This window comes from Salvia hispanica, chromosome 3 (genome assembly GCF_029641045.1).
Source record: "Salvia hispanica isolate PSC_SH4W2 chromosome 3, Shi_PSC_v1, whole genome shotgun sequence".
In the NCBI taxonomy this organism is placed as follows: Eukaryota; Viridiplantae; Streptophyta; class Magnoliopsida; order Lamiales; family Lamiaceae; genus Salvia; species Salvia hispanica.
Genome location: NC_142694.1, coordinates 25,005,788 through 25,020,203, shown reverse-complemented (window position 1 = coordinate 25,020,203; position 14,416 = coordinate 25,005,788). Strand labels below are relative to the sequence as shown.

The following is a 14,416-nucleotide window of genomic DNA, read 5'->3' as shown; positions in this document are numbered from 1 at the left end:
AGGATATCATGTGATTTATTTCCATATAGAGTGTGTATATTTTTAGGTGTATATTGTGTATTTCTTGCTCACTACTCAATCCCCTCTATAAAGGGTGATCACTGTAAACATAATTATTCATTCAATACAATTGATACTTCTCCCCAATACAATTCAATATGGTATCACGAGCAAGAGTTCGATCCTAAATCCAAAAATCAAAAAACGGTTGTTGGAACTATAGGTTTCCAATGACAAAACCAGTCGAATCAATATCAATCGGAATCAAACTAGACGGGAAAAACTTCCCAGTTTGGTCAAAGCTGATGCGGGTCAATATTGGCAGTCGAGAGAAGCTTGACCACCTTGAGGGGGAGAAGGATCCCCCAAAACCAGAAGATCCAAAATTCCAAGAATGGCAGACGGCAGATTTCACAGTGTTCTCCTGGCTCATCCAAAACATGGAGGAACGACTCGTTGTGCAATTCGCTCAACACCAGACCGCAAAGGCGATGTGGCGGAGCCTTGCTACGACGTTTGGGGTGCGAGCCGATCCAGTTCAGGTCTATGACCTTGACCTCAGACTCGACAGATGCTCTCAAGGGGGCGATTCACTTGAAGCATACTGGAGTGAACTCCAAAATTTGTGGGTGGCAATGGATTCCCGAAAACCATGCCCTTACCAATGTTGTGACGAAGCAGTTAAAACATACAGAAAGGAAACAGAGGTAAAGCGCTTGTACCAATTTTTGAGGGGATTGGATGATAGATATGATGCTCTCCGGAGAGAGATTTTGAAGGAGAGACCTGAACCGACCGCAGAGGATGCACTCAGTATTGTAAAACAAGAAGAAGGAAGAATTGGAGTATGGAAACCAACCCCAGATTCAGGAATCGGGGCGGGTTTCGGAGCTAGAACAGGAGCGCCGCTTCAATTCAATCGACAATCCAGGCCACCGCCAACGCCGCCGAGCCGAGGACAACAGCAGCCGCTACCACCACACCGGAACAACCCCTCCAATCGGCGAACCGTAGACAAATCGAAACTTTTTTGCACCGTGTGTGGAATGACGAAACACACAAAAGAGACCTGCTTTCAAGTGATCGGCTACCCGGAGTGGTGGGAAGATGGCCACAAACTCAATAGAAACCAGACGGCGAAGGGGAGGTCGGCGATTGGAAGAGAAGGAGATGAAGGGGGTGACCGATTAATCGCCCCAGCGGGCAACCATGAGACCGCCGGCGCTGAGGTCGACGGCGGCAGACCGGCTGATGCACCGGCAGCTGCTGGCAGCTGGTGGGCGACGGGACAAGCGGAGGGGAAGAAGGATGAAGCTGCGAAGGCTCACTTTGCCCAATTTGGAGGTATTGGGTTTGGGGATTTATCCCTAGACCCACAAACTTTGCCTTTATCATGTAAAAGACCCCATTTAATTGAAGATCAGCTCCCTACTTTGTTGAAACAACAATTTGACCCCCAAAAACCTAAGGAGCCGAGAATTGACCCCAAAAAACCCACCAAATATGAAATTGGCCCACAGAAATTTAATTATTTACATAATAACCCTCCAGTTATGTGTAAAAATCGTTTTTCTATTTTAGAAAAGGAATTTGATGAATCTGAAATAGGAACTGCATGTCTAGCTAAGGACAATTGTGTAGAAGATGATAAGGGTTGGATATTCGATTGTGGGGCAACTGATACAATGACATATGATAGATCTGACTTTGGGGAATTATTTCGAACAAAACGAACACATGTTGAGACTACTGGGGGAGATCTTGCAATTGTTGAAGGGGCGGGAACTGTTCAGATTTCACCTACTCTGAAAATTTCAAATTGTCTTTATGTTCCGTCATTATCTCAAAAGTTGATGTCTATTAGTCATGTGACAAGGGAACTCAATTGCACTCTCCTAATGCATCCAAAATTTTGTTTTCTACAGGATATCCGGACGGGGACGATCATTGGGCGTGGCACTGAGCGACACGGGCTGTACTACGTGGATGAGATAGCTCAAACTGGCAGGGCGATGCTAGCTCACGGAACTTCGGAGCGAGAAATATGGTTATGGCACAGGCGGTTAGGACACCCGTCTTCTAGTTATTTGAATATTTTATTTCCGCATTTTATTAAGAATTCGAATTTTGAGTGTGAAACTTGTGTTTTGGCCAAGAGCCACAGACAATCATTTAAACCCAGTAATATTAGAGTTGATTCTGTTTTTTCTTTGATTCATTCGGATGTTTGGGGACCTTCACCTGTTCTTGGGGGAAATGGATTTCGATATTTTGTGTCGTTCATTGATGATTGCACACGTATGGCATGGGTGTATTTTTTAAAAAATAAGTCTGATGTCTTCTCTAAGTTTACAAAGTTTTATACTATGATTCTTACTCAGTTTAACACAAAAATAAAGATTCTACGATCTGATAATGGGGGAGAGTATGTCAACTCTAGGATGAAAGAATTTTGTGTGGAAAAGGGTCTAGTGCACCAAACTTCATGTGCCTACACTCCCGAGCAAAACGGGGTAGCCGAGCGTAAAAATCGTATCATTCTCGAAATGACTAGAGCGATTCTCTTTGATTCAAAAGTCCCAAAATTTTTTCTGGCCTGAAGCAATTGCCACTTCTGTCTACCTTTTAAACCGTCTACCAACAAAAATACTTGACCAGAAAAATCCCCTCCAAGTTTTGTCCACCCTAACAAAAGTCCCACCTTCACTGTCCCTTGACCCTCGTATATTTGGTTGCTCTGTCTTCGTTCATGTCCCGAAACATGAGCGATCGAAACTGTCCCCATGCGCTATTAAATGTGTCTTTATCGGGTATGGGTTCAATCAGAAGGGATATCGATGTTATGATCCAAAAACCCGACAAGTTATAACCACAATGAACTGCACCTTTCTCGAAACTGAATTCTTCTATAACACCCAACTTACCAGTCAGGGGGAGAGGGGAATAAATGATCTTATAACTGATGACATGCTAAGTTGGTTACCTGTGTCCCATAATCATACTCTCGCTGATGGGCCACCCGAGCCAGCTACATCTGTCGCCGAGCTTGTCTCAACCACTACTCAGCCTGTGGAATCAAGTGTCCACCCAGCATCATCCTCTTCGGTATCCGAGGTAAACAATCTTACTGAGATTCCCGTGACTACTAATATAGACATATTTGATGAAGTCATAGATGGAGACACTGGACGATACATCCTACCTTCGAGGATTACTCGGGGAGTTCCACCGAAGCGATATTCTCCAGAGAGGGAAACAAAACGAGCACGATATGCAATTGGAAATGTGGCAAAAGCTAATTTGACAAAGATGGCAAGAGCATTCGAGGAAGCATTATACGAAGAAGAGGAGATTCCACAGACATGGATGGAGGCTATAAAAATCAAACACTGGAAGGAGGCAATGATGCTAGAACTAAAAGCTCTAGCAAGGAATCACACATGGGTCAAATGTCTATTGCCAGAAGGGAAGAAACCTGTAGGGTGCAGATGGGTCTTCACGATCAAGCGACGACCTGATGGATCCATTGAAAGATACAAAGCTCGTCTTGTTGCAAAGGGATACACTCAAACCTATGGAGTGGACTACTCAGAAACCTTCTCTCCGGTAGCCAAGATGAATACTGTCAGAGTACTTTTATCCGTGGCAGCCAATAAAGATTGGCCCCTACACCAGTTTGATGGAACCAACGCATTTTTGCATGGACAATTGAAAAAGGAGGTATATATGGAGACTCCTCCGGGCTTTGAGGATGAATTTGCAGACGGGGAAGTCTGTCTATTGAAGAGAACGCTATACGGGTTGAAACAATCTCCAAGAGCATGGTTTGGGAGGTTCACCGAAGTAATGAAGAAATATGATTATCAACAGAGCAATTCCGACCACACTTTATTTCTGAAGAAGAAGGAAAAAAAAATCACTTGTCTTATAATTTATGTTGACGACATGATTATCACAGGAGATGATGCAGATGAGATAGAACAGTTAAAAGGGAATCTAGCTAAGGAGTTTGAGATGAAAGATTTGGGAGCTCTAAAGTACTTCCTTGGAGTTGAAGTGCTAAGATCAAGAGAAGGGATTTTCATCAATCAGAAGAAATACACATTGGATCTCCTAGCAGAAAGTGGAATGATGGAGTGCAAACCGGCAGACACTCCTATCGCAGTAAATCATGGTCTTCAGATTACAGAAGGAGCTCAACTAGCTGATCGAGAGAGGTATCAAAGGTTAGTAGGGAAGTTGATCTATTTATCACACACTAGACCAGATATAGCATATGTTGTTAGTGTGGTAAGTCAATTCATGCATCGGCCACAATGTGACCATCTTGAAGCAGCTTTAAGGTTAGTTCGATATTTGAAAGGTACGTTTGATCATGGTGTAATGTTCAAGAAAAACGACCATTTGAAGATTCATGGCTACAAGGATGCTGATTGGGCTGGGAACCCAGTGGATAGACGATCCACTTCTGGATATTTTACCTTCGTTGGGGCAATCCGGTTACATGGAAGAGCAAGAAGCAGAAGGTGGTAGCGTTGTCCAGTGCAGAGGCAGAATTTAGAGGAATTAGGAATGGATTGACTGAGGTATTATGGCTCCGAAGATTGATGAATGAATTGGGATTCTTATCACAGAAAACATGTCAGATATTCTGTGATAACAAGGCCGCGATAAGTATCTCTGAGAACCCCGTCCAACATGACCGGACAAAACATGTGGAAGTCGATAGACACTTTATAAAGGAAAAAATTGAAGATGGAATTGTTGAGTTTCCATTTGTTCGATCTCAAAATCAATTGGCAGACATCCTGACAAAGGCAGTGGGATCCAAGAATTTTGCAGAAGCATTGGGCAAGTTAAGTTTTGGAAATCCCGTTACTTAACTTGAGGGGGAGTGTTAGAATATACGATTAAATTAGGAGGATATCATGTGATTTATTTCCATATAGAGTGTGTATATTTTTAGGTGTATATTGTGTATTTCTTGCTCACTACTCAATCCCCTCTATAAAGGGTGATCACTGTAAACATAATTATTCATTCAATACAATTGATACTTCTCCCCAATACAATTCAATAATTCCATCTTCAATATTTCACCGGATGATAATTAATGCATAATTTTACAAGCCACCTCAATCCTCAAATGTAAGAAATATTCAAATTTATGATATGTGCATTGTTTAATTGGGTCAGAATTTGATGTTTCATCTTTTATTTTTACATGATCTAACAATCTGGGGCATTATTATGTGGAGAGAAGTCCAGACACGTAAAGTGAGTTAAAAAGAATTTGGGCTTCAAAGTTTTGGGCCTTTTTGGGCCTTGGACTTAAATTTAACCAATCCAACGATATATCTAAATTGAAACTGTAAACTAAATTTAATTGAGTTAGCAATATATCTGGATTGAACCTGAAAAGTTAATGATCTAACAATATATCTGGATTTGAACTAAATGTCACTGACTGCGTGAGCTAAATTATATCGGCTCGCAAAAATAAGAACTGAAATTTGGGTTTCGGCTCAAGTAGCAATGAGATGTCCACTAAACTTTTAAAGGTGAATTATCTTTTACATGGAACTAGTTGTTCACTGAATATTTATAAATTCAAAAGTACTCCATATGGCTAAATATTCCCTAAAACATCTATGGCTATCGAATCCGTCACACCTAATGGTGCAAAGAAATCATATTATGTCAACAGGAAATGTCAATACTATTTCATAAAAATAAAAACTTTAGAAATAGCATCAGTTTTAATTTAAAATTAATAAAATAAAAGAGGGATAAAAAATATGAATAACGTAAGAAAGTGAAAAAGAGAAAAAGAACTGAAATTATTGTCATATTATTGTCAGTGGATTATAGAGTCTATTTCATTAAATGATAACTATTTTTAGAAAACTAAGTAAAAAGAAAAAAAATTCTATTTTTAGGAACCGAGGATGTATAATTTATTATAAATATGGATAGATATACATGATTGAAAAAATATATAATATACATGTTCAAAAATATATATTCCCTTCATCTGCCATTAGGAGTCTCATTTGAGTTCAACACGAATTATTAAAAATATAAAGGAAAGTTGATGAAAAAGATAGGGGAATATATGAGTATTAGTATTATAATAAAATATAATTTGAATGAGTTAGTGGAATGTAAGGTCTACCTACCATTTTTAGTAAAAGTGAATCGAGACTTCTTATATAGGACAAACTAAATTGTAAACCGAGACTTCTAATGGCGGACGGAGGGAGTATACTACTAATGTGAAATTGAAATCACAAGGCCAAGCTCATAATCAGTGGTACTTGTATCACTATAAAAAAAAACTCACTTCGATTCCTTGTTAATTGGTCGTTCGTAATTTTGAGGAGTTTCAAGATAATTGAATCATTTTTACTTTTGGCAAAATGTAATATGGTCTCTTTGTTCTCTTCACCGCTCTTATTTTATTCAGTCTTACTTTATTCATCATCCACTTAACACTCTATTCTAAATTATCACGCCCAAAAATATTATTTGAACGAGTTTTACTAATCCATTAATCGTGGTGTCAATCATCGAAAGCGTGCATAAATTCTGCGTCACTGCAACCGGTTTCCCCCACCCGAAATCATTTCCGTACACATTGTGCCGCGGCGAGCTGGTTATCACAATAGAGGAGGAAGTCCGGCCTCTCCGCTGCAGCGCCGTAGAATTCACCCAATCTTCCATAATTTCAGCTATCGCCTCCTTCGTTTGCCGCGCCACCAGCTCATTGATCCTCGCGGCCACGTGCCCGATTCCCTTCTGCACCAGCTCGGCGGCGCTCATCCACATTTTCGCACCAATCGCCGCGTTCGTGGCCTTAAACCAACCAGCATCACCAGCTGATCTTCCCGGTCGAGGCTGATCCCGGAATAGCGTTGGCGGGAAGCGCCCCGCCAGAGATGAGCTGACATTGCTTGCAGAGACGAGATTTTGTCGGTGCCGGCTTCGGAATTGGCCTTGGCTTTGAGATTGGATAGGCTTTGTCTGCTGAAATGGAAGACCCTCTCCAGGAGAGGCCATTACAAAAACTGCAGGGGAAACGGAGGAGGCCATTACGAAAACTGCTCGGTGTTGGCAAAAGAAACAAAAATAAATATAACAAAATTACACTTCATAAATCTAATGAATTGAATCTCTCCTTTTATTAAGATGATTCATAAATCTAATGAATTGAATCTCTCCTTTTATTAAGATGATGATATCCAATGAATTTCTATCATGCTAACCTTATGAAATTCTATAATTGTGTATAAGAGTAAGTTGTTGACTATAAATTTAACCGATCCGATAATATATCTGAATTGAAACTGAAAGCTGAATTTAATTGGTCCAGCATACCTATAAAATCTTTAATTTTGAGCCAAAATATATATACTACTGCTCCATCCGTCCCTGAAAATGTGTTAGTACTTATTTCATTTTCCGTCCGTCCCTAAAAATTTGTCACATTTCACTTTTACCATTTTTGGTAGTGAGTCCCTATGTTCAACTAACTCATTCATACTCACATTTTATTATAAAACTAATACTACCTCCGTCCACCAAAATTTGTCTCATTTTTTCATTTTCGTCTGTCCCCCAAAATTTGTCTCATTTCACTTTTACCATTTTTGACAGTGGACCTCATATTCCACTAACTCATTTCTACTCACATTTTATTATAAAACTAATATATAAAAGTAGGACTCATAATCCACTAACTTTTTCAACTCACTTTTCATTACATTTCTTAAAATCCGTGCCTGGTCAAAGTGGGACAAATTTTGATGGACGGAGATGGTATATAAAAGTAGGACCCATATGCCACCAATTTTTTCAACTCACTTTCTATTACATTTCTTAAAATTCGTGTCAGGTCAAATGGTGACGAATTATTAGAGACGGATGGAGTATAAATAGTAAAGTGGAAATGGTAAATAAAACAAAAAATTATGCTGCTATCTCTCTTATTTTACTAATTTTGAATTAAAATCCATGTCTTTCCAAAGTTTCTATTTTTAGGAAACGGATGGAGTATGACTTACCTGTGCTCGAAAACTGGGGTTTTGGAAATGGTGTCAGAACCGCGGGATATCTCCGACCAAGAGTTGAAGAAATGCCAGAAAGAGACACCGTCGATGGCTACATGGTTGGCAGTGAAGGCTATGAAGAGGCCGTCGATGAGCTCCGTGACCTGCACCGCCAGCAAAGGCTTCGAAACGCCCTCGGAATTGGGGGAGCCGATATCTGCGAAGAGACAAGTTACTATTTTAGGTATGTATTTTGGTTCCAAGATGTCCGACATCGGTGTCGCGGCGGCGATTGCATGAACGAACTCGACTCCGGCGTTGTTGCAGCTGAGGAAGTAGCTGATCGTGCCGTCGTCGTGGGTGGTGGTGGCGAGGCGGCCGGCGAGCGGAGGGAAGAAGCCGAGAGCGCGGGAGAGTGAGGCTTTGAGGTGAGGGATTAGGGCTTGTTTGGATTGTGGGTTTTGAAAGAGAATCCCTTTCTGAATGGGGTCGAGTGAGAGAAGCTGCAAATCCAATGGAGTTAGGTCTAATCTTGAAATGGGATTTGTTTTACTTCCTTCCATCCTAATAACACATGAGGATATTACATCAAATTTGCCATTTTTTCTGCAACTTTTCCATTTTCTTTTGTGCTCAAATGTGTATAGGAATAGAGAATGTGGATGAAGATAAATGTGGTGCAGTACAAAAGAACAAGTGATCTGCCGAATTTTAAAACATGCCCCTTATCAAAAGCAAAATTGGCCACCATTATTTTTAACCAATTTCACCGTCAATTCCCTCCATCCTATGTTGAATGAAGATCGTTGACTCATTAATTCACAGCTCAAGACTTATCTAGACTTAGTCTTTGTTAGTTTTCAAAATTCCTAATGTTTAGCTATTTTCTGTTTTCGTAGTGGTCCTATTTCTTAGCTATATTCAGTTTAGCAGTTGCAATTTTATTGTGTAGAGTGCCTATAAATAGCACCTCATTTCAATGGAATAAATAAGTCTTTTGAGTCATTCTTCTAATACACAAAGGCTACGTTTATTTCCTTCTTCTTGCTTTACTCTACTCTCTGTTTCCAACATTTGTGGCATCTAGAGCTGGGTTCAATTACGATGGCCAGCAACGGAAGTTCGATGAGTGCTACACAACCACTCATTCCAGTCTTCAAAGGAGAAGGCTATGAATACTGGAGTATTCGGATGCAGACTCTACTGAGGTCTCAAGATCTATGGGACTTCGTGGAGCAGGGATATGCAGATCCCGACGAGGCGAACAGATTGCGGGAGAACAAGAAGAAAGACTCGAAGGCGTTGGCAATCATCCAGCAAGCGGTGCACGACAGCGTCTTCTCCAGAATTGCAACGGCGACCACCTCGAAGCAAGCTTGGTCAACTTTGCAGAAAGAATTCAAGGGAGATTCAAAAGTCATCGTCGTGAGATTGCAATCACTTCGACGTGACTTTGAAACGCTGACCATGAAGAATGGAGAATCTGTGGCTGATTTTTTGTCGAGGGCAATGGCAACAGTCAGTCAAATGCGATCTTGTGGAGATAAGATCACGGATCAGACCATCGTTGAGAAGGTGCTCAGAAGCTTGACTCCAAAGTTTGATCATGTTGTAGCTGCAATTGAAGAATCAAAGGACCTATCGGTTTTTTCATTTGAAGAACTGATGGGATCTCTTCAAGCTCATGAGTCAAGGATTAACCGATCGTTTGAAAAGTCTGATGAAAAAGCTTTTCAAGTGAAAGGTGAATTCTCCAATCGGAAGGAGTTCTCTACGGCAAGAGGACGAGGCAGAGGAGGTTTCCGAGGTCGCGGGCGTGGCCAAGGTCGAGATCGTGGCGGTCGATCTGATGCAAAGCAATATTTTGGTGGACAGCAAGGCGACAAGAGCCAAATTCAGTGTCATAATTGCGGCAAATATGGGCACGTGAAAGCAGATTGTTGGTCGAAGGAAAAACAAGCAAATTGCGTCCAAGAAGAGGCGAATGATAACAAGTTATTCATGGCGGTTGCAGACGTCGTGGATGTGCCGAATGATGTGTGGTTCGTGGATAGTGGTTGCTCGAATCACATGTGTTCCAACAAGGAGATGTTCAAAGAGCTCGATGAATCTCGCAAGATTCAAGTAAGGCTAGGTGATGACAAATCTATTCAAGTTGAGGGGAAAGGTACTGTTGCAGTAAAGGATGGCCATGGTAACACCAAACTCATTTATGATTCTATTTTATTCCACACTTGGCACATAATTTATTGAGTGTTGGGCAATTGATATCTACTGGATATATGGTGGTGTTTGATGATCGTTTATGTGTCATCAAAGAAAAAAAATCTGGGCAAATCATTGCAAAGGTTTGCATGATGGAGAATAGAATGTTTCCGCTGCGAATATCAAATGTGGAGAAATACGCTCTTGTTTCTAGCACGCAAGAGGCGTCGAGGCTGTGGCATTTACGATATGGGCATCTCAACACCAATGGATTAAAGCTTCTTCGTGAGAAAGGTATGGTTCATGGGCTGCCTAAAATTGATGATTTTGATTTATGTGAAGGATGTATCTATGGGAAACAGAGGAGGAAATCCTTTCCTAGTGGTGTATCGTGGAGAGCTTCTAATTGTCTTGAGCTCATTCATGCTGATTTGTGCGGGCCTATAAATACAGAGTCGATTGGTGGAAGTCGGTATTTCTTTCTAATTACCGATGATTATAGTCGCATGAGTTGGGTTTATTTTATGAAAAATAAATCCGAAGTCTTTGAGAACTTCAAGAATTTCAAGGCTATGGTGGAGAAACAAAGTGAGAAGAGCATCAAGGTTCTTCGTACAGATAGGGGTGGTGAGTTTTGCTCTAATGAATTTAATCATTTTTGCGAGACTAATGGAATACGCAGAGAGTTGACAACACCATATACGCCGGAGCAGAATGGTGTGGCGGAGAGGAAAAATCGCACCGTTGTAGAGATGGCGAGAAGCATGTTGAAGGCGAAGCATCTCCCCAACTCCTTGTGGGCAGAAGCTGTTGCTACTGCCGTATTCTTGCTGAATTTATCTCCTACAAAAGCTGTTCAAAATCGCACACCATATGAAGCTTGGGGAGGTACGAAGCCGACGGTGAGCAATCTAAAGGTTTTTGGATGCGTAGCTTATGCTTTGGTGAGCTCTCAACATCGTCGAAAGCTTGACGAGAAATCTGAAAAGTGTATCTTCATTGGGTACTTTCTCAATCTAAAGCATACAAGCTATATAAACCTCTTAGTGGAAAAGTTATTATCAGCAGAGACGTTGTTTTTCATGAAGATGCTGGCTGGGATTGGGAGAGCAAGCAAGATGACCCATATACTCTCTTCCCGCTGGACACGAGTGATGCAGATTCTGGTGTGAATTCGCCGCACAGCAGCCCTCCGAATTCACCACAAAACAACCCCATAAACTCACCAAATACTACTCCTCCAAATACGCCTCATACCAGCCCTATAAATCCTCCAAACTTAAATACACCACCTTCATTAAGTAGTTGTTCATCTCTCGAAACACCCCCTCCACGAGGCTATAGGTCTCTAACTGAACTTTATGAAAGATGTACTTTTGCTCTTATGGTTGCGGATCCAAATCGGTTCCATGATGCTGCTGGAGAAGAGAAGTGGCAGAATGCAATGAATGAGGAGATTGCAGCAATTGAAAAGAATGGAACTTGGATGCTGGAAGACTTGCCGGAAAATAAGAGTGCAATTGGCTTGAAGTGGGTGTTCAAGACGAAGTATAATGCAGATGGGAGTGTGCAGAAACACAAGGCTCGTTTGGTTGTCAAGGGCTATGCGCAGAAGCAGGGCATCGACTATGAGGAAACGTTCTCTCCGGTTGCTCGCTTCGAAACCGTGAGAATGTTCTTGGCTTTGGCTGCACATCTTAAGTGGCCTATCTATCAACTTGATGTCAAGTCTGCGTTTCTGAACGGAGACTTGGAGGAGGAAGTCTATGTCGTGCAGCCGGAAGGATTCGTTGTTGAAGGCATGGAGATTAAGGTCTACAGGTTGAAGAAAGCTTTATATGGCTTGAAGCAGGCTCCGCGAGCGTGGTACAGCAAGCTGGATTCGTTTTTCCAGCGAGATGGATTTGAACGAAGTGCTAACGAGCCTACATTGTATGCAAAGAAGGGAAGTAACGGTAGCTTGCTCCTTGTTTTGTGTATATGTTGATGATATAATATATATGGGATCTTCTAACTCTCTTGTTACTGAGTTCAAAGAGAGTATGATGAATATGTTTGAGATGACAGATTTGGGTTTGCTTAATTATTTTCTTGGATTGGAAATTAAGCAAGGAGAAGATGGAGTGTTCGTTTTCCAGAAAAAGTATGCCGAGGATCTTCTCAAACGCTTCAACATGACGAATTGCAGAGCTGCAGTTACTCCCATGAATATGAATGAAAAGTTGCAACTCAAAGATGGTACGGAGGAAGCTGATGCAGTAAGCTTTCGGAGTCTAGTTGGAGGTTTGATTTATTTAACACATACGAGGCCCGATATTGCCTTTGCCGTTGGTATGGTTTCCAGATTTATGCACAATCCAACACGTCAACATTTTGGAGCTGCAAAAAGGATTCTTCGCTACATAGCTGGAACTCAAAATTTTGGTATTTGGTACTCAAATGTTGCTGATTTTGAGTTGGTTGGGTTCACGGACAGTGATTGGGCAGGTTCGGTGGATGATAGGCGAAGTACTTCAGGCTTCGTGTTCAATCTTGGGTCTGGAGCTGTGACATGGAGTTCGAAGAAGCAAGGAGTAACAGCGCTTTCGACTGCAGAAGCAGAGTATGTGGCTGCTACTTCTTCAGCTTGTCAAGGAGTGTGGTTGAGAAGGTTATTGGCTGAGTTCGAGCAGGAGCAGAAGGAGGCTACTGGAATTTTCTGTGATAATCAATCAGCTGTTGCGATTGCAAAGAATCCAGTTATGCACGGGAGAACGAAGCACATCGATATTAAGTTTCACTTCATAAGAGATTTGATTAATGAAGGGGTCATCTCTTTGAAGTTTTGCAGCAGCCTTGAGAACTTGGCTGATATTTTCACCAAGTCGTTGTCTTCGGAGAAGCACATCAAGTTCAGAAATATGCTCGGAGTGTGCAATTATGAATCAAGGGGGAGTGTTGAATGAAGATCGTTGACTCATTAATTCACAGCTCAAGACTTATCTAGACTTAGTCTTTATTAGTTTTCAAAATTCCTAATGTTTAGCTATTTTCTGTTTTCGTAGTGGTCCTATTTCTTAGCTATATTCAGTTTAGCAGTTGCAATTTTATTGTGTAGAGTGCCTATAAATAGCACCTCATTTCAATGGAATAAATAAGTCTTTTGAGTCATTCTTCTAATATACAAAGGCTACGTTTATTTCCTTCTTCTTGCTTTACTCTACTCTCTGTTTCCAACATCCTACGCTTCAAATCCCAAACCATATCCAACAAAAAATTGTCACTGTCAGTCACTCTCATCCACTAACCTTGTGGACGATCCTCTGCACTGTAATGACACATAGCATTAGCACAATGCACCCTAACGTCGTCGTTTCATTAGTATTTAGAGAAAATAATAGTAGTATTTTCTTTGTCCGGTAAAAATAAGGAAATTTTCGTTTCATTAGCATTTAGAGAAAATAATAGTAGTATTTCCTTTGTCCTGTAAAAATAAGGACATTTTATTTTCCGTCAATCCCATAAAAATATGAAATTTATAGGAAAGTTCTCCCAACTCATTACATATGTACGTCAATTGATTTACTCCCTCCGTTTTTTAAACATAGCAACTATTTTCATTTTGGGTCGTTCCTTAAAAATAGAAACTTTAAAATCTTTCTATTTAGGACATGGACCCCGCAATCCACTAACTCTACGTTCACTATTTTTTCTCTTTCTCTCTCTTACTTTACTCATTTTTCTTTTCATCTTTCTTAGTTAACCAATTTTTCTTACGTACTTTACCAATTATGCATTAAAACTCGTGCTATTTCAAATGTTTCTATTTTTTTTTAATACGGAGGGAGTACAACTTATACCACAAGCCCATCATTAAACACTAATAATAATGTAAATTTCATTATCCACTAACACTATATTTAATTATCCTCTTCTTCATCTATCCTACTTTACCAATTATACGTCAGTTTTCCTACGGTCCGAAACATCCTTATTATTTATTTTTTTACATACGCTTTTGCAATATAAATTGGATTTATGAGCCCCACACTATTAATAACAACACGCATATAGATGACCAATTATTCATCATTTTAATATTTCTCTAATTTTCTCTTTAAAGAACTTCATCCATTAATTTTAGTAGATATTTAAGAATTTATGTATGAACATGCTTATTTTGT

The 14,416-nt window shown here is 40.5% G+C and overlaps 1 protein-coding gene and 1 pseudogene across 2 annotated transcripts; one reads left to right on the top strand and one right to left on the bottom strand.

Annotated features, from left to right (window-relative positions):
- On the top strand, nucleotides 1-2,205 carry LOC148930424 (uncharacterized). 2 transcript variants are annotated; one of them, XM_089069107.1, is made up of 2 exons: nucleotides 1-1,344; nucleotides 1,926-2,205. In XM_089069107.1, exons 1-2 carry the CDS (start codon nucleotides 231-233, stop codon nucleotides 1,961-1,963), a joined length of 1,152 nt encoding a protein of 383 aa, XP_088925233.1. In that variant the 5' UTR covers nucleotides 1-230; the 3' UTR covers nucleotides 1,964-2,205. The 2 variants fall into 2 exon arrangements, with proteins under 2 accessions (XP_088925233.1, XP_088925232.1); XM_089069106.1 differs by having other exon boundaries at nucleotides 2-1,395; nucleotides 1,926-2,139.
- A 4,296-nt stretch (nucleotides 2,206-6,501) lies between these two features.
- LOC148930423 (putative acetyltransferase At3g50280) lies at nucleotides 6,502-8,799 on the bottom strand (annotated as a pseudogene).
- Between the last annotated feature and the right edge of the window lie 5,617 nt (nucleotides 8,800-14,416).

Coding starts and splice junctions, on each gene's coding strand:
- LOC148930424 (XM_089069106.1), top strand. CDS start 231: ATGACAAAACCAGTCGAATCAATATCAATCGGAATCAAACTAGACGGG.